General features: G+C 40.3%; 2 protein-coding genes across 4 annotated transcripts in view; one reads left to right on the forward strand and one right to left on the reverse strand.

The window, feature by feature from the left end:
* Positions 1–22,961, reverse strand: part of NT5C3A (5'-nucleotidase, cytosolic IIIA) — a 207,009-nt gene that overhangs the window by 129,919 nt on the left and 54,129 nt on the right. The gene's annotated exons all lie outside the window — the stretch shown is intronic.
* Positions 1–22,961, forward strand: part of BBS9 (Bardet-Biedl syndrome 9) — a 448,879-nt gene that overhangs the window by 35,337 nt on the left and 390,581 nt on the right. For all 3 annotated transcript variants that reach the window (XM_063452070.1, XM_063452069.1, XM_063452071.1), the window contains exon 4: positions 4,649–4,713. In XM_063452070.1, the coding sequence (XP_063308140.1) occupies positions 4,649–4,713 (65 nt within the window). The remainder of the gene's footprint in view (positions 1–4,648; positions 4,714–22,961) is intronic.

The raw sequence follows: 22,961 nt of genomic DNA on the forward strand, positions 1-22,961 counted from the left end.
AGCGGTGTATGCTAAAGATTCTGTGGAACTAAAATCGGCTACACATTCTGCCGAACACCGCTGACCCTTACCTTCTCCCATACGGAACTTGCAGCTCCAGAGACTAAGTCCCGTTCGAAATGGGACTTAGTCGTTTTTTCGCATGAAATTGACCGACCGCACAGCCCAAATCTATGGAACTGTTTTGGGCAGGAAATTGTGCTTGCGGTCGGTCATAAAGGACTTCCAGCTAACTTTTGATCCACTGGGGGGATTTGGCTGATTTTTGGAAGGGTTTATGTTTGATGTATGCTGAGTCTGACTGTCAGTGCAGGGATAATGAGAATGGTAGTACTTTGTGTGCTGTCATTCTCATTATCCCTGCACTGACTTAAGTACTACCATTCCCATTATCCCTGCACTGACTAAGTACTACCATTCCCATTATCCCTGCACTGACTGAGTACTAACATTTTCATGTTTTTTTCCCTCTATGTGCTTAAGTGACCCAACCCTCACTTTTAAAAGACTTAAAAGCATAGCTGCCACTGGTGGGGGTGGGGGTGTAGCAAAAGCACATGGAGGAAAAAAAAAGTTTTAAAAAACATGGCATAAAGAAAATTATTTTTAGGAATATAAGTGCACTTACCGTTTCTTCACCACCTCCTGGGTGCGGTTGTTCCCTCCAACAGTGTTCACCGATGCCGCAATCTTCCTCCACATTTTGTTTTTTCTTGCTCTAGAAGTATTTTTGGCTGCTCCCCCAAATATACATTGGTAGTACTGGCAAAGCTTGTTTACCAGTACTTTATTCTCCTCTGCACCAAAGCTGTGAGCATATTTACTCTTCCTCCCAGGACATGCTACTTTTAAAATCCTTGGCTCTCTCTGCTTCTTCTTGCTTCTCCCACTTGCTTCTCCTTGATCTTGGCCAGAAGGGCCAATGCCCCCCTCCACTATATCCATAGCTGAATCACTAGAGGAGCTGGAGGAGGACATGACCACTTCTGGCAAGGTCCCAATAAAAATGACTAAAATGGCTGACACAGGGTAGTGGGCTGGCTGAGCTCCAAAATGGCTGAATGGCTGGCCTATAGAAAATCTGGATAGATTTTGCATTGAAGTTGATACTTTTATTTTTTACAGTTTTGTCTGGCAGTATGTAAAAGCCCATTTAATTGGCTCCTACTTTCCCACTCTCTGCTAAAATGATACTGTGTTGCCAGTACCACCTGTCAGGGAAGCATGACTCATGTCTGAAGCCAAAAAAAACCTAGACACTAGACAGTACACCCCTATAGTTGAACTAGATGACCTATTGACACAGTAAGATGTAGGTATCCCTATGCTAAGCAATGAAGCATTACTGATGCAGGTTATTAACAATCATTAACAATCAATATTGAAAGAATATAATATAACCAACGACACAGAGTTAGTAGAGCTTAATTCAGTAACTTAACTCAGTATATGCCGTAGTGTTGATGACGGCAAACACCAGAATATCATCCCCGGCCGTTACCGGTCTCTATTTCCTGAACGCATAACGCTTCCAAAAATTTTACTAATCTTCGTCCACCCATCTCACCACCTAACCACATAATCCTCTGATCATCTAAATGTCTATGGTGTCCTCCATGGTATATATATGTAGTCAGTCACTCATGTTGTGTAACTAATCTATAATCTGTAACCATTACAAAGTTGACAGGGTAGGATCTTGTGAACCTAAAGCCGTAAACTTATGTTTTTGTGAATATGTTTCCTTGCGCAATCACACTGGATGTATATGCTGTACTGGATTATATATTTGATGTATGTTCCCCTTTTTTCCTCCTTCTTCCCTTCTGTACCCCCCTACTGAAAATCTAGATAAAATACAAGTTGAAAAAAAAAACTAAGCAAAAGCAAAGCAATGCATTGCATTTGCAATGTCATTCGCCATGCGAATGACTATAGTAAGTGGGGTTCGGTAGTTTACTAATAGAGCCAATTCATTTTCATGCGAATGGCAGCGTTCGTACATTTGAACATTCGGGAGTTTTAGGCGTAAATTAAACGAAATTACGAAATACACTACAGCATTCAATGCCATGTTGTTAGAGAAATGTATGTTCCCCTTTTTTCCTCCTTCTTCCCTTCTGTACCCCCCTACTGAAAATCTCAATAAAATACACGTTGAAAAGAAAAACTAAGCAAAAGCAAAGCAATGCATTGCATTTGCAATGTCATTCGCCATGCGAATGACTATAGTAAGTGGTGTTCGGTAGTTTACTAATAGAGCCAATTCATTTTCATGCGAATGGCAGCGTTCGTACATTTGAACATTCGGGAGTTTTAGGCGTAAATTAAACGAAATTACGAAATACAGCATTCAATGCCATGTTGTTAGAGAAATGTTCAACATTTGAAACGAATGCTTTTACTGAGTTCGGTTGAAGCTATTCGGTATTTAGGGATTAGGGAACATAGTGTTATGAATATGAATGAATTCATTTGGTTCAATTAAATGAACAAGCCGAATGAACGAACGAGTTTATCCGAAACGAAAATACTAACGAATATCGTACGAAAACGAATGAAAGAATTGACGAATTTCGGTTCTGACTAAACTACTTTATTTTTCGTACGAATACATTCGTACGAAACGAAAAGTTCTGAAATGCCCAAGTCTAATAATTTGTTAAAAAAACAGATGCTGCTCATGCAAATGAGTGGAAGGCGCCAGAAGCTTATGTTCATGTATGCAACCATTTATCCTTCATGAACAATCTAATTTATAAATTTATAATGAAATGAGAAAACACTTTTTTTTTTTTTACATTTTTTTTGTAATAGTATTTTTTACTGTTTTAGTTTACTGGTTCCTGTTTTTAAATTACAAAAAACAAACAACAAAAACAATACAAAGAAATAAAAAATAATAAAGGACCTTGAAAGGTTATTAAAGGATAATATTCAAGAATTCCTTGAGAAGAACATGGTTATCGGCAAAAATCAGCACGGTTTTATGAAGCAAAGGTCATGTCAAACTAACTTGATTGCATTCTACAAAGAAGTAAGTAGAAGTATAGATCAGGGTGTTGCAGTGGATGTGATCGATTTGGATTTTGCCAAGGCATTTGATACAGTTCCACACAATAGATTAGTGTTCAAACTCAAGGAAATCGGTCCAGATGAAAATGCTTGTTCTTGGGTAGAACATTGGCTTAAAAACAGAGTACAAAGAGTTGTCATTAATGGTAAATTGTCAAGCTGGACAGAGGTGGCAAGTGGTGTCCCTCAGGGGTCTGTTCTGGGACCCCCTCTATTTAACATGTTAATAAATGATCTTGAAGACCGCATTGAAAGTCATGTTTCAGTGTTTGCAGATGAGACAAAACTATGTAAAGTAATACAATGTGAGCAAGATATTACATTGCTGTAGAGGGATTTAGATAGACTGCGGGACTGGGCACTCAAATGGCAGATGAAATTTAATGTTGAAAAATGCAAAGTTATGCACTTCGGCGTAAAGAATACACTAACAACGTATACCCTTAATGGAAGCGAATTAGGGATAACAACACACGAAAAGGACTTGGGAATTGTTATAGACAACAAACTATGCAACAATGTGCAATGTCAATCAGCAGTGGCCAAGGCCAGTAAGGTATTGTCATGCATGAAAAAGGGCATTCATTCTCGGGAAGAGAATATCATTTTGCCTCTTTATAAATCACTGGTAAGACCACATATGGAATATGCTGTGCAATGTTGGGCTCCTGTTCTAAAGAAGGATATTATGGCACTAGAAAAAGTGCAGAGGCGGGCTACAAAATTAATAAAAGGAATGGAACATATCCGCTATAAAGAAAGGTTAACAAATTTAAACCTATTTAGTTTAGAAAAACGTCGCCTGAGAGGGGATATGATAACATTATACAAATATATTCGAGGCCAATACAAACCATTGTGTGGAAATCTATTCACAAACCGGACTTTTTTTTATAGGACACGAGGCCATGCGTTTAGACTGGAAGAAAGAAGATTTCGTCTAAGGCAAAGGAAAGGTTTTTTTACTGTAAGAACAATCAGGATGTGGAATTCTCTGCCTGAAGAAGTGGTTTTATCAGAGTCCATACAGATGTTCAAACAGCTACTAGATGCATACTTGCAAAAACATAATATTCAAGGATATAATTTTTCAATGTAGGGTAATAACTGCTTGATCCAAGGATAAATCTGACTGCCATTCTGGGGTCAAGAAGGAATTTTTTTCCTAGGTTGTTGCAAAATTGTGCTTCAAACTGTTTTTTTTTTGCCTTCTTTTGGATCAACAGCAAAAAACCAAATTTGAGTAAGGCTGAACTTGATGGACGCAAGTCTCTTTTCAGCTATGTAACTATGGAACTTAATCTGTAATCCAAAACCAGGACAGTGTTCCCATTGCATTCCTGTAGTATTGCGGACACACATGCTTAAGCAGTAATCCCCAATATCTACCAATACAGTTATTTAATGCATGTTATTGTGACTAATATAAGATTTTTTTGTTTTTGTTTCTAGTTTACTTTCTCGCATACTAGATGGTTTAGAACATAGTCTAAAACCTGTGATTTTATGTACTAAATTATAATTTGCTCAAGATCAGAATTTTTTAAACTATTATTATTTGTCTTTCTCATAGGGGCACAGAACTTCTCCATCTTGCCATACTGCATCCAAGAAAGCTATGTGTCTATTCAGTATCAGGTACACACTCTGTCCTATTTTAATCTTTAACTTTGCACATTGCTTCACAATTGCTTCTATCAATTAGTCATAATTGGTCTAGTTAAACTTGTGGATATTCTAGATAAAATGGCATACAACAAATGTAAAAATGACTCTGAATTTCTCCAATTCAGAATTTCTATTCTTAATATTGTATTTTAGAAAGCTATATAATGTAAATTCCACAAAATGTAAAATAAATTTGACCTCAAAAGCAAAAACTTTCTTATTTGGAAACGAAGTAATGAATGTGATGCCATTTGCTAAATACATATTAGAATTTTGTTGCATTCAAATTGTTTATTATTTATACCCCCCCCCCACCTCTTCTCATAAGAACTTTATCTCCTCTGTTTGATCTCTCAAGGCTTGGGTTAGATAGTATTATAAGATGTTGTACTTTGTATCATTGTCATGGTCTTGGTATCTTATTATAACCCTTTCTTTATGTTAGGTTTTAATACCTTTTTTTTGCTTGTTCTATCAGGTAAGGATCGTAAAAGTTTGCTACCCACAAACAGTATTGAAAACACAGGTTTCACAGCCCTTCTACCCTTCCAGTCTTCTGCTACCTCTCTTTTTTAAAGAGACATTTTAGGCTCTATAACTATTTAATTTCATTGAATTTATTATAGTGGTCCCCTTGCACGGTCTTTCAATGTCGAACCATTCTTGAACTGTTTAGTACTAAACAAGAGTCTCTGGCTTCCCATAGTCCTTAAGGCAGAGACTAGGTGCCTTCCCCCAGTGGAGGTGTGGCTAAGACAGATTGTGTGCCTAGCACCACTGAAGGTTGGTTGAAGCACTTCCTTCTATCCATAATGATTCATACTTGATGATTCAACCTACTGTCATAGGTTAAAAATGTCAGCTGCAAAAAAAAGTGTCAACGCTTAGCTAATAGTTCCCAACAATCAGTACATATGGGTCGTAGTAGTAATTTTAAAATTATTTTCGTGCAGAGTTAAAAAAAAAACTACAATCTCTTTGGTTGATTGGGGGTCAGATAGTATACCGTATAAGCCGACCCGAATATAAGCCGAGGTCCCTAATTTTACCCAAAAAAATTGGGAAAACTTATTGACTCGAGTATAAGACTAGGGTGGGAAATGCAGAAGCTACTGGTAAATTTCTAAATAAAATTAGATCCTAAAAAAATTATATTAATTGAATATTTATTTACAGTGTGTGTGTGTGATGCAGAGTGTGATGCAGAGCCTTGGTGGGGGATTATTTTAATATTGTTTTTTGTTTCATTAATATTTTTTTTATTTTATTTTATTTTTTTCATTATTTTATTATTATTATTATTATTATTATTATTATTATTTATATATATTATTTTTTTCGTCCCCCCCTCCCTGCTTCCTAGCTGGCCAGGGAGGGTGGCTCTCACTCCCTGGTGGTCCAGTGGCATTGGTAGTTCAGTGGGGTGAAGAGGGAGGCTGGCAGGGAGCACTTACCTCTCCTGCAGCTCCTGTCAGCTCCCTTCTCCTCCGCGCCGGTCCGTTCAGCTCCTCTGTCAACTCACACTGTAAGTCTCGCGAGAGCCGCACTATGACCCCGCGGCTCTCGCAAGACTTACAAAGGCCTGAAGTCTCCTGCAGCAAGAGGTCCATAGCTTTCCTCCGTCTGTTCTCAGGCCCGCCGTGCAGTTTTTTCCTCCCGGTTGCGGTACCCGGCTTCCGGTCACGAGACCGGCACGCTCACTTAAGCTAAGTGAGGGAAATAGCGTTCGGCTATTTCCCTCCGTTCGGGCCTAAAAACGTAGGGGTAGGCTCCCTCTATCTTCCTTACACGTATCCATGCTCGTTTTAACGTATTCAGCGTTCGCGCCAAAACGGACGAACACTCGTCACACTTACGCCTCGTTCACATATTCGTACGGAAAACTACCAAACTATGTATAAGTATAACGCTCATATTAATCGTTGTATTTCTATGTTTCCGTTCGATCATTCAGTACCGATCTATTCGGACGGTTTAAACGAACGCACGGTATAAATCCCTATTACGGTTAATTCTTTTAAACCATGTTGAACTAATTCATGAATTTCATTTACACGAATTCTAAATATAAACGTATATTCCCTGTTCGGTCAGTTAACTGCTGATACCTACATGTCAGTATTTGGTTATACAATCCGGTCTAACTACCAGTCTTTTTCTTAAACTGTGTTGGCCGGTTTGATATATCTAAAACATTTAAAATCTCTACAATTATTTATAACATACGGTTCTTTTTCCTACACCTAATTAACTAGTAACCCACATTTTAATATCCATTTTATTAGTCTTATAGACTTCTCATGTCACCAATATAAATAAACAAGTTTTTCTAAACTATACACCAACCCTATTCAAACCCTACATACAGATATTAATTTATTATACACGATCTTCTAGGATAATTCCGTTAAATCCACATCTGTACTACATCTTCTTAAAATCACGCAGTCATTTATTCCTGCCTCTGTCACATGTCTTTGGCTTTACAGATTGCATCGGTTTCTTGCATTCCTGCTCAAAAGTTATTTCAAGTTCTTTTATTACAGGAACAGGTATAGTATTTTTCTCACTTTGGTTTCATCTAGGTTTAGGCCTCAAAATTCAATTAAACTGTTGGTATTTATTACATACTGTCACATCTGTCGTTAACTATTGAAATATTCATTGGTTAATTCTTAGCTCCAGTATTATTCTAGGCCTCCACCGGTTTCTACTCATTAAACCAGTTACGCTCATTACAGGTTTCGTACTTCATTCAAGGTATAGTTCCCCACTCTTTCAAGACTTTTCTATACAAGACCTTATGCGGTCTCGGTTTCATTACGATTGACTCACGGTCTTACGCCCACAGTATGTTAATTCTTTACAATTTCTCTACCCAGGCCTACGGTCATACTGCCATCAGGCCAAGGAAAACATCCTACCTACCTGATCCGGTACTCCGGCATACCACCAGGTACTTACGTCCTTACCCACGTACGGCAATCACTACCCCAAGGCCTCAATCAGCCTTTCTCTTTAACGCAAACTCGTCCCAATCCTATACTACACCTTTCAGATCCCTCAATTCAGGATCTCACGTTGCGCTCCTAACAGCCAATCCTCACTACAAACCATACGCATAAATACATCAACATCTGTCTTAATCCTCAGGCTTCTTCTTCAAGAACAGCAGCAGACAAGACTCACCACATTAAAAATACTAGAAGGTTCCAGTTATCATTTACAACCTTTCAAGGTTAGTATCCACACATTACACCAGAATTTCCCAGTCAACCTTAAGTATACTATTGAACTGGCTACTGGGTCTAGGCTACCGCCTTAGCTCACCCTATTAGGAAATTCGTTCCCACGAGGCCATCTCCCACCTCAACACGGAGGTACGGCCCCACGCCCAAATCATAGTTATACGCCTCGCCCGCCCTACTACAGGGCTTTAGTCAGGGCCTCACCTTTCACGGCCACACGTTTTGAATTCTCTTTACAGTCACCGAGAGGCCAACACCCTGCCACCACGTCTGTGACCTCAATTTCCTAAGCCAAATCATAGGTAGAGCCTCTCACCACCACTTAGCATTAGCAGGGCCTCACCTACCAAAAACCTCACAGATAAGTTTTTCGCTTCGGCACTAGCATTACAGTCCAGTTCTTCCAATAAATACCAACTCTCATACCCCCCCCCCCCCCACGTTTCCTCACTCCCCTTCTAACACCTCATTCACAAAATCATTTATTTTAGAATGTCCCAAGAACCAATCCCCATCGAAGAACTGCCAGAAGAGATACCGTTCACGCCAATCAGACCAGAGTCTCCAGGCAAATCTCTCACCCCTTCAACTCCCACGTCCTTGAGAGCATGGACTATTCCTAAAATTACGGCCAAACTTAGGCTCAGGGGAATCCCCTTTCCAGCCACAGCTAGAAAGGCAGAACTTTAAAGGCTACTTACCTACCAAGCCCCTGAGCCTAGGCCAAGCACTAGCTCTCAAGGACATCCACCAAGCACTGGCACAGCCACCCAGGATACCCTGGCAGCAATCTTGGCCAACCTACAGACCCTTAATAGCAGGCTATCTAAGGTGGAGAGCGCCATCGCCTCCCCAGGTAATACCCCGGGCCTCCCAGTCTCCACCCCGGCTGTCCCCGTTGTACCAGCATGCCCCCCCATACTCCTCTCGCCTACACGAGTCACAGCTATAGCTCCTTTTGAGTCACCAGCTCACTCCGTCCCAGACTCTATCAGGAAAGAAATCCTAGATGGGAAGGACGTGTGTCTGGTGTCTCTGCTTATAGCTTCACAGGACATACTGGAGAACAAGGCTTACAATTACGGGGATATTTCAGTAGTGCTCAAGACAAGAGATCCTAGGCTTAATAAAAAACTCTCAATTCCCCAGTTCGTGATAGCTTTCGGGATATACCGTGAAGTCATCTGCACGGTTTGTCCCCACAGAAGAGGAGTTAGACCTCTACCTTCACAAGAAGGTGGATCTAGGCATCAAGTACGGGGGGCTCTTCTTTCTACGACTACCATAATTCAGTATCAGCGAAGGCGGCGACCCATCTGAAACAGTTCAACGTTAGAATTAACTGGTGTCAGATGGATACAGAATTATTCTGTCGCCACTTCGCTGGTCTCAGGCCCCCGTCTTGGTCCATATGTAATTCCACTTCCAACATGGCTGACTTGTGTCCCTCTGAAGCAGATCCCACCACCTCTACTCCCACCCCTCATCCCTCTTTCACCCCTCACAGTAAACCAGCGGGTGTTCTACATGACAAGCTGGGTAGGCCCATCTCCTTTTTAGGCAAGGCGCAGGTGTGCAATAATTTCAACGCAGGCTCCTGCAGTTTCAGCGCATGTAGATTATTGCACATCTGCTCCATTTGCTTCAGGGCACATACCAAGACCATGTGTCCGGCCAGGTTGTCCCCTAACAAATGACTAACCGACATTAATGTCGACAACCTGTTTTTTTACTTAAGGTCACACCCTAGCAGGCACCTGGTGGAATATCTGACCACAGGGTTCACACAGGGGTTTCTCACGGGTATAGTAGCCATCCCCTCAGGTACACTTGAATGTCCTAATCTCCTCCTGTCAGCACGTCTAGACCCAGTCTGCACAGACACTCTCCTTTCCTCAGAAATTACCAATGGTTTCATGATCGGGCCTTTCACCTCCTCACCTTTTTCCTCCTGGCGCACTAACCCAATCGGTGTCGCAGTTCACAAATATTCTAATAAAAAACGTCTAATTATCGATTTATCGGCACCGCACTCCTCTTTTGTTCCCAGCATAAACGCACTCATTCCAGCAGACGAATTCTCACTCCAGTACGTAACTATTGACAACGCTATACAGGCCATCATCTCTTCTGGTAATCACCCCATGCTCAGCAAAACAGACATCACAAACACGTTTGTTATTACCCATGCACCCCTCACTCTGGCACTTGCACGTTGTTAAATGGCGAGGAAAGTACTACTTCTCCACACGACTCACTTTCGGTTCTCGAAGCAGCCCCAAACTTTTCGATATCTTCGCTGAGACACTATGCTGGCTGCTTCTGAACGTCCTCAGGTGTCACTCAGTTATTCACTACCTAGACGACTTCCTACTGATAGAGCCAGGGGCACAAACACCCACCGCGATCAGCCGCATTACAGCACTTTTTTCCACACTTGGAGTACCTTTGTCCCCAGCTAAAACAATTGGCTCCACAACTAAATTAACCTTTTTGGGGATAGAGATAGATTCCGTTACCCTCAGAGCTAGCCTTCCCCATGACAAACTGACCCGCTTGAGAGGGGAGATAGACATGTTCCTGCGGAATGATGTTTGCACCAGGAAGGAACTCCAGTCCCTTATGGGATCCCTGAACTTTGCCATGCGCATCATCCCGCAGGGAAGGTCTTTTATATCCAGGCTCCTTTGCCTGCTCCACGGGGTACCGGACTCTTTCACAGTTTCATTGGACCCCCACGCCAAGGCTGACTTAGCTATGTGGGGGAAGTTTTTGGCAGATAGGCACGGTATCTCCATGTTTATCCCCCCTCTCTCCACTTCTTCACCCATCATTCACACAGACGCTGCAGCCAACACTGGCAACCACTGGTTTAGAGGTCACTGGCCCGCTGAGACGGATGCCTTGCCAGGATTCAGGGAGACCTCAGCCCTATTTGAAATATATCCCATTGTGGCGGCCGCACACACCTGGGGTCATCTCTGGTGTGGCAAGGCAGTAAAATGCTACTCTGACAACTCGACAGCTTGCGAAATCATTAACAAGGGGCGCTCATCATCCCTGACCATCATGCGGCTGATTCGCAAGCTGACCTGGCTAGCAGCAACCGGTCAGTTTCATTTAGTTTGTTGTCACATCCCGGGTATCCACAACACGGCAGCTGATGCTCTTTCTCGCTCTCAATTCCAGGTATTCTCTCAGGCTCTCCCTACGGCTCACCACCAGCCATCCAGGACACCACAGTTTCACGAACTAATCCTGGATTGAGCACACTAATGCATCACGCTAGGACTCTCACTCACCAAGCACTATCACCTAACACAGCTCTCTCTTATAATAGGGCACTTACCATATTTAACAAAAAAGATTGTGTTCTTTCCCACAACACCATTAAACTTTATCTCACTGGGGTGCAGCACCATAGCCTCACAAATTTCCCTAACACCCACTTCTTGTCATCATATCCCATTAAAAAGGTATTGAAAGGTATGTTAAAGGTTTCAGCTCCTCTCACTATCACAAGACTTAGCAATCTCCTTGACGAATCCCCGTTTGATCCCGACACTAACCTGGTGATCAAAGCAGCTATCTATCTTGCTTTTTACGGTTTTCTCACACTGTTGTTCGTCAAGGGGATATCACGCACAGCCTGAAAACATCGCACCTTACAAAGGTGGAGGATCACTATCTACTTTCGATCCCATCAACTAAAACCAACCATTCACTACACCCCACTGTAATTCCTCTCTTCCCTACTGATAATGCCTGGTGTCCGGTCAAGGCGCTAGACCACCTACGATCAACCCTTCACGCACACTTACCAGACTCTCTCCGCTCTTATCAATACAAGGGCACCCGCTTACCACTGCTAAATTCACGTCTCACGTCAGAACGCTATTATCTAAACTGGGTTTCAATCCGACTTCATTCTCCGGGCACTCCTTTCGCATAGGAGCCGCCTCTTCAGCCTCCAGCACTAATACACCGGTTCACATCATCAAGAGACTGGGGCGATGGAAATCCTCGATATACCATACTTATATTCCACGACCAGAGAAAGAGCTTCGTCAAGCTTTCAGGAACTTGGTTAGGTAAAAAGGCAATAAAGTGTGTGTTTTCATGAACTTCTCTTTTGCCCTCTTTTATTTACACCACAACCAACTTTGCCCTTACAGATACTATCCATTACGTATTCAATTCCGAGCACAAGTAGAAAGGCCATTAGGCCTGAATTTGTGGGAGGAGTAAGTCCCCTACTTAAACTCCCAGCCCCTACTCACCTCTGCTGTTCAGCTGATTGTCCCCACCCACCTACACCCTGTTATAATTACATTCTCCTTGGTGGGCACTCTTTTATTTACAGGCCCACTCGTACGTTGGTTTCGGCACACCACAACCAAATTTGCCCTTACAGATACTATCCATTACGTATTAAATTCCGAGCACAAATATATATATATATATATATATATATATATTAAAATTGTGAAACTATATAGAAAACTTGTGATGTATATTATATGAAAAAGGTTCCATGCAGTCAAGGATATTCTTTCACACCCATATTCATGTCTATACACATATATCAGACAAGAAGAAGATTTACAGAAAGGGATTGTCAAGCCCAATCTGGTCATCTAACAAATCTTATAAACCTATAATTACCTTTATGATTATCTAATTTAGATCTGGTATTGTCATCCATAAATAATAAATTGATTCAGTATGGCGTGTCAGATCATAAAAAAATGGCTAAAGTATATTTTTCATTGAGACCTTTGGGGCATACAGTGTCCAATGTCCTAATCCAAAATAGTTATCTTTGTAGAAGTTTTTTTTTTTTTACGTTCCCCCCCCTTCAGGGAGGTAAGGGAACATGGTCGATCGCCATAGATGGTAGTGGATGATTTTTCTCCAGGAAATGTTTGGCTACTGGCAATTCCGAGCCCTGGTTCTCATAGGAAAACCGTAAATCCTTATATTGGAGCAATAAATTACAAAGTTTGTATGAACTAGTGAAAAATTTGGTGCTACTATCACCTTGTGTGTATCACTCAAAACACACAAAAACAGTGTAACAAAGTGAAAGAGAAAGAATAGTGGTGAGAGCACTCAATAAATATAAATATTTTATACCAGTATTGTCACAGACATATACATAAAATATGAAGCATAAAAGACAATAGGGTAATATAGTTAATACATATATTAAAACCTCAAAAATACTGGTCAAACTCACATATTACGGAGTCACTTAAAGAAGTTGACTCAGACTATAGGTTTGAAGTGGAGAGAGATCTCGATGATAATGGACTTCTACAGTGGTCAAGATAAATCCTTTTCGTCTCCCAGACTGTCAGCTCCAATAATCCAGGATGCAGGATCAAAGTAAAAGACTTCTTTATTGAGACATAAAAGTAAAACCAATAACAAAAAAAATTGTCCATTAACATAAGCCACTGACGCGTTTCGGCAAAAAAAGCCTTCTTCAAAGTGGTGCTGTCTATCTATCTCCATTATTTCTATTTATACACAAATGTTTTGGCACCTTTTCTGGAGACTTCCGGGTTTTAACTTCCGCTTACATCATTTCCTTGCGTCTGACGTCATCACTGAGCATCCTACGTCGTGACGTCATCATGGCAACATCTACCGTATCTCGGCCGCCATTTCTAAAAGTCCGTTCACAGTACAAGTGCCAGTCTATTAGATGATTTCCATATGGTTGATTTTAAAGTGCAAAATTTAAACTTTTATTATGCATCTATTCACAATATAAAATACCAATCTACTAAATAATTATCATATACCGTATATACTCGAGTATAAGCCGAGTTTTTCAGCACATACTCGAGTCAGAGTCTGTATTATGGCAATTTGCATTGCCATAATACAGACAGGGGCTGTGGGGGCTGCAGAGAGATGTTACTTACCTTTCCTGCAGGAAAGGTAAGTAACATCTCTCTGCAGCCCCCACAGCCCCCTCCTACACAGTGCCCATCCACTGGACCACCAGGGAAGGAGAGCCCCCCCTCCCTGGCCAGCTAGCAAGCAGGGAGGGGGGACGAAAAAATGCATATATATATTAATAATAATAATAAAATAAAATAAAATAATAATTAAATAAATAATAATAATAAAATAAAAAAATAATAATAATAAAAAAAAATGTAATGAAACAAAAAAAAATTAAAATAATTAAAAAATAAAAATGCCCACCCCCCACCAAGGCTCTGCATCACACTCTGCATTACACACACACACTGCATTCATGCACACACACTGCATTCATACACACACAGCACTCATACACACAGCATTCTCATACACACACACTGCACTCATACACAGCATTCATACACACATACTGCATTCATACACACACACTGCATTCATACACACACACTGCACTCATACACACACACACTGCATTCATACACACACACACTGCACTCATACACACAGCATTCTCATACACACACACTGCACTCATACACACATCATTCATACACACACACTGCATTCATGCACACACACTGCATTCATGCACACACACTGCATTCATGCACACACACTGCATTCATGCACACACACTGTATTCATACACACACACAGCATTCTCATACACACAGCATTCTCATACACACACACTGCACTCATACACACAACATTCATAAACACACAGCATTCATACACACACACAGCATTCATACACACACACAGCATTCATACACACACACAGCATTCATACACACACACAGCATTCATACACACACACTGCATTCATTCATACACACACACTGCATTCATTCATACACACACACTGCACTCATACACACACACTGCATTCATACACACACTGCATTCATACACACACTGCATTCATACACACACTGCATTCATACACACACTGCATTCATACACACACTGCATTCATACACACACACTGCACTCATACACACACACACTGCATTCATACACACACACACTGCACTCATACACACAGCATTCTCATATACACACTGCACTCATACACACACTGCATTCTCATACACACACTCTGCATTCTCATACACACACTGCATTCTCATACACACACACTGCATTCTCATACACACACACTGCATTCTCATACACACACACTGCATTCATTATATACACACACTGTAAATAAATATTCAATTAATATAATTTTTTAAGGATCTAATTTTATTTAGAAATTTACCAGTAGCTGCTGCATTTCCCACCATAGTCTTATACTCAAGTCAATAAGTTTTCCCATTTTTTTGGGGTAAAATTAGGGGCCTCGGCTTATATTCGGGTCGGCTTATACTCGAGTATATACGGTAGTTAATATTACATTACAAAAATAAATTTATAAATAGAAACACAAATGGGAAGTAATAAGAAGGAAATTTCAATAAAAACAAGATATATCAAAGAATATTAAAACATGATAAAAGTTAAAAAATATATATTTTTTGTTAATAATCAATAACAATTTAAATTGAGAGCATAAATAATAGTACTTATATACATGAGTTGATTTCAAAATCAGCATTCATGCCATTGGGAAGCAAAGTGTCCATGTTAAAAATCCATCTCATTTCACTTTTGCTGAGGAGGCTCTCAATATCTCCTCTCCAGTGTTTTTTAACCCCTTCTATACCCATACACTCCAAGCCATTGGCATTCCCACCATGAGCTTCTAGGAAATGATTGGATACACTATGAAGATGAAGTTTCCGATTTATATTGTATACGTGTTCCCTAATTCAAATTTTTAACCCCCTCGAGGTTTTACCAATATATTGGAAACCACAAGGGCAAATAATCATATAAACAACATTTTTGGAATTACAGGTTTAAAAAGATTTAATTTTGGTGATTAGTGAATGAGGTGAATTCAGTAACATTCTTATTTTTATTCTTCCTTAAAGTGCAACCTTTGCATGTTCCACAATAAAAAAATTATTTTTTCTCTTTTAAACATGGTTGAAATCTGTGTTTTTCTATTTATTTCTAAAAAACTAGAAGTTAAAATCTGCTTAAAACTCTTTGCGCCCCTGAAAATAATTTTGGGTCTTTCCCCTAGGTGCTGATGGATATTATGGTCTTGTTCTAAAAGATGCCAATTTTTCTTAATTATTTTCCGTAGTTGGCCACTATTTAAACTATAATTAAAAATGAGAGGTATAATTGTATCTTCTTCTTTATACTCTTTAATTTTGTATTCTAATGTATTTTCTCTTGGTTCGTTTTGATCTCTTCCTTTATATATCAAGGAATCTTGATTAAATCCCTTTTCTAAAAACTGATCAATTAAAATCTTATATTGGAGCAATGATTTCTGATTCTCTCTCTCGTAGTGGCAAGTTGGTTTTGCCCAGATAAGCCAATCCGCAAGGGCACATCAATTTATAGACCACAAAGTCACTAGTCTGTGTCGAATTGTGGATTTCTTGCCGGTGTGTGGATGTGTAAAGGTTTTACTAAGTAACATGTGGCTACACGTCGCGCACCCCAGACATCTGTAACATCCCAGATTTTGATATGTGGGTGTTAAATTGTAGCAGTGAGTTGGGTCTGTTTTACTGTCTCTGCGATAGCACATCATGGGAGGTTCTTTGAACTACTTTGGTAGAGTGTCATCATTTCTCAGTATTCTCCAATTGTGGTCTATAGTGCTTTTTATATTTCGGGATTTCGGGATATTGTGGTGTAAGTGGTTAGAAATAAGTCTATCTATACTTTTTGTTTTTTTTCTGGAACCTTTTCGTAACATTTATCCAGAGCTTGTTGTAGGACTTTATTATAGCCTCCAGTTCTGAATTTTTCCTACATATCCTGTAATTGGGATTGTGTATTCATTGAATTAGAATTGTTTCTTATAACTCTTAACAATTGTGAATGGGGGAGTGAATTCTTTAGATGTCGTTGATGATAGCTGTACGCATGGATTATGGTGTTTCTGTCCGTAGGTTTGGTGAAGAGGGTGTATGCTACTTTCCCATCTTCCTTGTACAGACAAACTTTTAGGAAATCCACTGTCTTGAAGTCTGCCGTCATTGTAAAGGGCATACTGGTGTGTTCAAGTTGTTCATCTTCTCCAGCATTAGTTCTGTGGACTCGGGTGTCCCATTCCAGATCATTATTATGTCATTGATGTAGTGACGGTAAAATGTGATGTTATTTTGAAATGGAGTTAGAATGTATTCTTGCTCATAGATGTACATGTATCCATTTGCGTACATTGGGGCCATTGCTGCCCCCATGGAAGTCCCCGATATCTATTTGTACCATGTTTTTTCAAATCTGAAGATAATCTAAATGATCTAAAAAAGATAATCTAGCCATTTGGCAATTGGTTCCAAAGCTCCTCCGATTGCCGAAACAATAGGTGTTGTAGGATTCTTATGCATATTTGGTAAGGTGTATATTATCAGGGTTTTGGGATTTTATATATATATATATATATATATATATATATATATATATATATATATATATATATATATATATATATATATTTATATATTTATATTTATTTGTGGTCAGGGCAATATTGCCGTGATGGTAAGATAACAACATATAATTCGTATACATTAAACATAGTTAATAGCACCAGTCGGTTGTGGTGTGCCGGAACAGACAATGCAGTAGGCCTGTAATAAAGAAGGCCCACCTTAAAGCGTCATGTGAATAAAGAGAGTGGTGGGAGGGGCAACTTGCCAGACCAACAACAGTAAAGTGGGAGAGGATTGGAAGTCATAATAAAGGGGACCCAAGCCCCTCCCAAAACTACAGGCCCAGCCTTAAATTTGTGGTCAGGGCAATATTGCTGTGATGGTAAGATAACATATAATTCGTATAGAATAAGCATAATAAATAACACCAGTCGGTCATGGGGTGCCGGAACTGACAATGCAGTAGGCCTGCAATAAAGAGGGGAAAAAAGAAGTGTACCATACATAATTTATTCAAACTACTACCATCAATTATTTGGACAAATCACAAAATGCTTGCCTGTAACTCTTTAACTGGGTTTGGTATGTATAGAATGTAAGCAGATGATTTCTAGAGTCCCATAGCTTTGATTTATATGAGATGGGATGTGGTTGGAGGAAACAGATGATGCTGCCCCTCTGCGAAAAGAGTGTCATGAGTAATGATTTGCATTTAGGAAAAGTCTAGTCAATAGCATATGTACATAGAGCATAAATTTAGAAGTAGTGAGAATGGAACCGTGTAGTTCTAGTGGTTTATGTGGTTGTTTGTGAAAGGTGTTGAAATCTGTATCCAAAACCTTAACAGGGCACAATTTGTTATAGGTATGGAAAAAAGGTATGTCAACCGTGCGTCCCATCTGGCTAGTTTTAGCTGGTGAAGTGAAAGAATGTAATGGTCTATGGATCTGTGGATATCAACTATTTTGATGTAGTCTGTGGCCGTTACTTTACTGGTGGTGAATTCCCTTGGATGTAAAAATCCATAAACAGCTAGATATATGGCTGTTTTAATTACCATATTGGTTATATGTTCGAATGGAGCTGTATCTAACAAGTCGGTTAATGATTTAAATATCTTATTGTGGTTGAGTAGTCTTTTAGGGGGTAAATGTGTCTGATTTCTGGATACCCTTCAGCAAGGTTTTTATCTGGTATGATGAAAGGAATCCTGTTTTATTAGGGTGTTGTAATAGCATGTGGTATTGAATGCCCGTTCGATAGTTTGATTGTGGTGAAATAATTTTAAGTTAAGCTGGCAAAAAGAAGTGAACCCCAATATAATCTCTAAGGCAAACCTGTCCTGAACTTGAAATTCCGCTATGAATTTGGTGAAAAGCCCTATCATAGGATTTCCTAGAGTTAACCGAAAGTGCAAGGTGGGAAATATTACGTGCATGAGTTAATAAAACTTTTAATCCAGGAGCATGTCTTGGAATAGAGGGGCAAGGGTAGCCAGACGGGAAGCGGTCTGGAGAAAAGCCTGAAAGCGAAAACGAGACAAGTGATCAACTGATACATTTGTGACCCCCAGAACGTGAATACAGGTGATGAAGAATTGGCAAGTGGCCGCTACCCATGTGAGTCTCCTCAAAAACCTCATAATTACCACAGAGGAAGACCGGCCTTTATTTACAATGTGGCACATTGCTAGGTTTTCAAAGAAACATCTGACTGAGTGACCAGCCCAGCCCAGTCTGGTCCCCAGGCATTAGCAGCTGCCACAATTGGGTAAAATTCAAACAAGGCCGATGTTGTAGATAGCTTGGCCATGGACCACAGAGCCATTTGTTGCCACAGAAGGCTGCAAACCCAGTATTGCCTGCAGCGTCTGTCCAGTGTGTAGAAGAATTGACGGAAATTGGGCGGATGAACATGGCTTGCCCGTTCCAAGATATGAGAAAAGTGCGCCACATAAGTAAGTCAGCCGTTGCATGTGTGTCAAACGTGGTGAGTGATTCGTCTGAGGGGAGGTCCGGGAACAAAGAAAGTAGACAGGAAATGAATGATCTACCCTGGGGAATGATCCTCATGGCAAAATTGAGCGAACCAAGCAGAGATTGAAGTTCATCTCTGTTAAAAGAACCTAGCTGTAAGTAAAGCTCCATGTTTGGTAGGGTGCGCTCAATCTTATCCTGGGGAAGACTGACCTGTATGTTAACGGAGTCCAGTTGAATCATCAGAAAATGTATAACCGTATCAGGACCATCATTTTAGGGGGAGACCTGTATACCCAGGTATTCCTAAAGAGCCATCATGTGTTTGAGGCTGCTAGGAGTTGTCTTCTATCATGAGGAAGTCATCTAAATAGTGAATTACAGTCGGGCATCTGCACACATTAAGTAGCAACCAACACAAGGTCTCAGCGAAAATATCAAATATTTTGGGGCTGCTTATAGAGCCGAAAGTGAGCTGGGAGAATAAATAATATAAACCTCGCAATTTAATGCCTTGCAGATGCCAAAGTGAAGGGTGAATGGGAAGTAGTTTGAAAGTATTGACAATATCTGTTTTACTGAGCCATGCTCCTCTCCCAGCAGCCAAAATGGCTCAGATGGCATTGTCAGTGGTGGAATATTGCAGAGAGAATTCGTCATGATCAGTCATTGCTTATGTGAAGATTTACCTGTGACAATATCAATAGGATTAGTTCTCTATGAAGTGAAAGGTGGGGAAATAAATGGCCAGAAAACCAAACCCTGTTCCAATCCAATTCTGATAAGTTCATCCACTGACTCTGGATCTGCTATTGCCATTTGCAAATGTAATGGATCGCTTGGTACCCCAACTGGGTACCTCCGTTTGACGGATGCTCCTAGTGCTTCCCGAGCGCTCCAAGCACTCCACTAGACACCATAACCACCGCAGACCCCACGAACCGCCGCAGCTTGGTTGGCGTCTTGCCGTCTTCGCCGTCTTCCAAGACCAGGATCCAGCTTCCAGTAGGTAGACCTCTCTTGTAATCCAGAGAGCAGGAACAGGAACAGCTCTTACAAGAGCTAGTGATTATACTCTAGGGAGTATAGTAATTATAGCAATCCCCTGAGTGGGGTTCTCCAATCCCCCAAACATGAGCCAAGACTTCATGAAGGGTAGAACAAGTCTCCAGGTTTATTGAACAGCTTGAGTTTTTATACAGTTTTTCCCCACAAGGTTGACGCCCAGGTGGTGAGTCTTGATATTAGTCTCAGACAGACTTAGTGGGTTGTCCTTTCCACCAACATATACTTTTTAATTATTTGTCTCCGAGGTTTTTCTCACCTCATTTATGCTTGTTTCTATTAAAAGTTAAGTTTTAAACACTTATCAAGGTTGCACTTTTTTCGTTATGCACTCCCTCCTTTTTGGGTTAAATTACTAGAATATCCTCAGGAGTGGATTTCCCTATCATAATCCTATATTCTTCTGCTCTCCTTTTTGCCTTTTTCTCTAACTAAGTTGGCCCGAGTGGATTTGGTGACAATTAAAGCAGAAGAGCGTATGGGAGTGACATGTGAGGCCCTCTCTATGCAACCATGTGAGGCGAATAACTATGCTTTGGACCGATGGGCGTATACCTCTGAGTATGAGGATGGGAGTTGGCCTCGTGGGACCACTAGCCTATGGCATAGAGGCCAGAAACATAAACTGTTTGGACAACCTCAATCCCTGATAGCCACTACTCTCTGCTAAAAAGGACTATGAAATGGAAAATTGTAATTGTCTTACCTGAGATAGTTAGAATCAGAAATTATGATTCTCAGTAGAAATAGGGTAAGGAGGGGGGGAGTAGTACGTACGTCCACCTAAAGATGAAAACATAAGAAAGTATCTGAGGATATAAAAAGACGTGGTCCAGATCGTGGACCCGAGTAACATAGAGAAACCTACCCAAATCCTAAATGCGAGGAGAGAATTTGGCAAATGCTGCCACGAATGGAGGAACACCTTGTGAATGAAACAGTCTGGTCTGATATTGTCACCTAAAGACATTTGAGATATTATCGTAAAATCAGGAGCGATGATCTAGATAAGCCAATATTTAAAACCAATTTACCAACCTAAAATTACAACCTAGTTGAGTTTTCAAAACAGGAACAATTCCTCTGAATAGTTCTCAGACTTACCTGCAGGTAGAACATCAAAGGGCATAAGATGTCAACCAAATAGCAGGTTTGATATACCAGAAATAACAACCCTACATATCAAATAGAAATAACCACGTGAGGAATTTTTTGTTTTTTTTTAACATTTAAACTGTAATATCATCAGTAACCAGAACTCAAAAGTTACAGATATACATACAATTCGTCTCTATTCGTGTAACAGTAAAAAAACCGTTATAACAGGTAGACATCTTTGCTCTCCCTTTCTTGGCTACTTCTCTTCTTTGTCTTCCTTTTTCCTAGACTTTCTCACATATCCGGTCTCATCTTGTTTTGTGTTCTTATTTTTTACTTTTTCTGGCCCTTCCCCTGTTTTTTTTCTTGGAAAGTGGCCTTTATAATTTTTTCCAGGAACAAGGTAGAACATGAGCAAGATTAGTACTCGAATAGAACGGGCTACTTGTATCGCCTAAATGCCTGTCCTTGATTATAAAAAACCCTCAGTAGACGGCAAGTAGCAAAGGTTTTTAATGAATGGGCATGTATTGTATTTGTTGACATGCATTAGGTTTTTGAAAATTGTATTCATGATGACTTTTGGGCACGCCCAAAGTGGATGTACACTTGCTATGTTTTATTGAGTGTAAAATAAAGAATATAAACAAAAAACAGGTAGACATGTGTAATTCGTTTCGTTTGGATGCAAATTCGGACGAATTTCGGAAATTTGGACATTCGGATGCTTCCGAATGTCTGAAGTGCCGAATTGCTGAAGTGCCGAATTTCAGAATGCCGAACTGCTGAATTTCGGAAGTGCAGAAGTGCTTCGGATTTCATAAAAGTGGCAAAACAGGAGAGGGTTAGGGTAGGGTTAGTGGTTGAGGTAGAGGTAGGGTTAGACTTAGGTCACTGGTTGGGGTAGGGTAACCCTTAACCCTACTTCTAAACCAACCCTACCCCTTGACCCTAACCCTACTCCTAATCCTACCCCTAACTCGAAGTGCTGAAGTCCCAAATTTCAGAATGCCGAACCGAATATTTTTCCCATGCACATCCCTAATAACAGGCAGTCAGGCGGCATTGTGCGAACAGTCTATGCTTTAATTTGTTCCTACATTTCCAATACAATTCACTAGACTGTTACGTTCATACGTAAGCATCTGTAAGCGTGTGCAAAAGGAGCCAAACAGGGGCCTCTGTTCGTGTGGTTGAAAGAACCGAAAGCCCCTACCACACAGAGACAAACTAATGTGTACGTGCGTTTTAATGTAACCCTAACTGGTAACACTACCAAGTTCAAATCCTTGACCAAGCTTTAGATTGTAACCTAATCACGAGATGAATTTAAGTTTATTTTTAAGAACCACCAAATTGCCACC

This window comes from Pelobates fuscus, chromosome 4 (genome assembly GCF_036172605.1).
Source record: "Pelobates fuscus isolate aPelFus1 chromosome 4, aPelFus1.pri, whole genome shotgun sequence".
Lineage (NCBI taxonomy): Eukaryota > Metazoa > Chordata > Amphibia > Anura > Pelobatidae > Pelobates > Pelobates fuscus.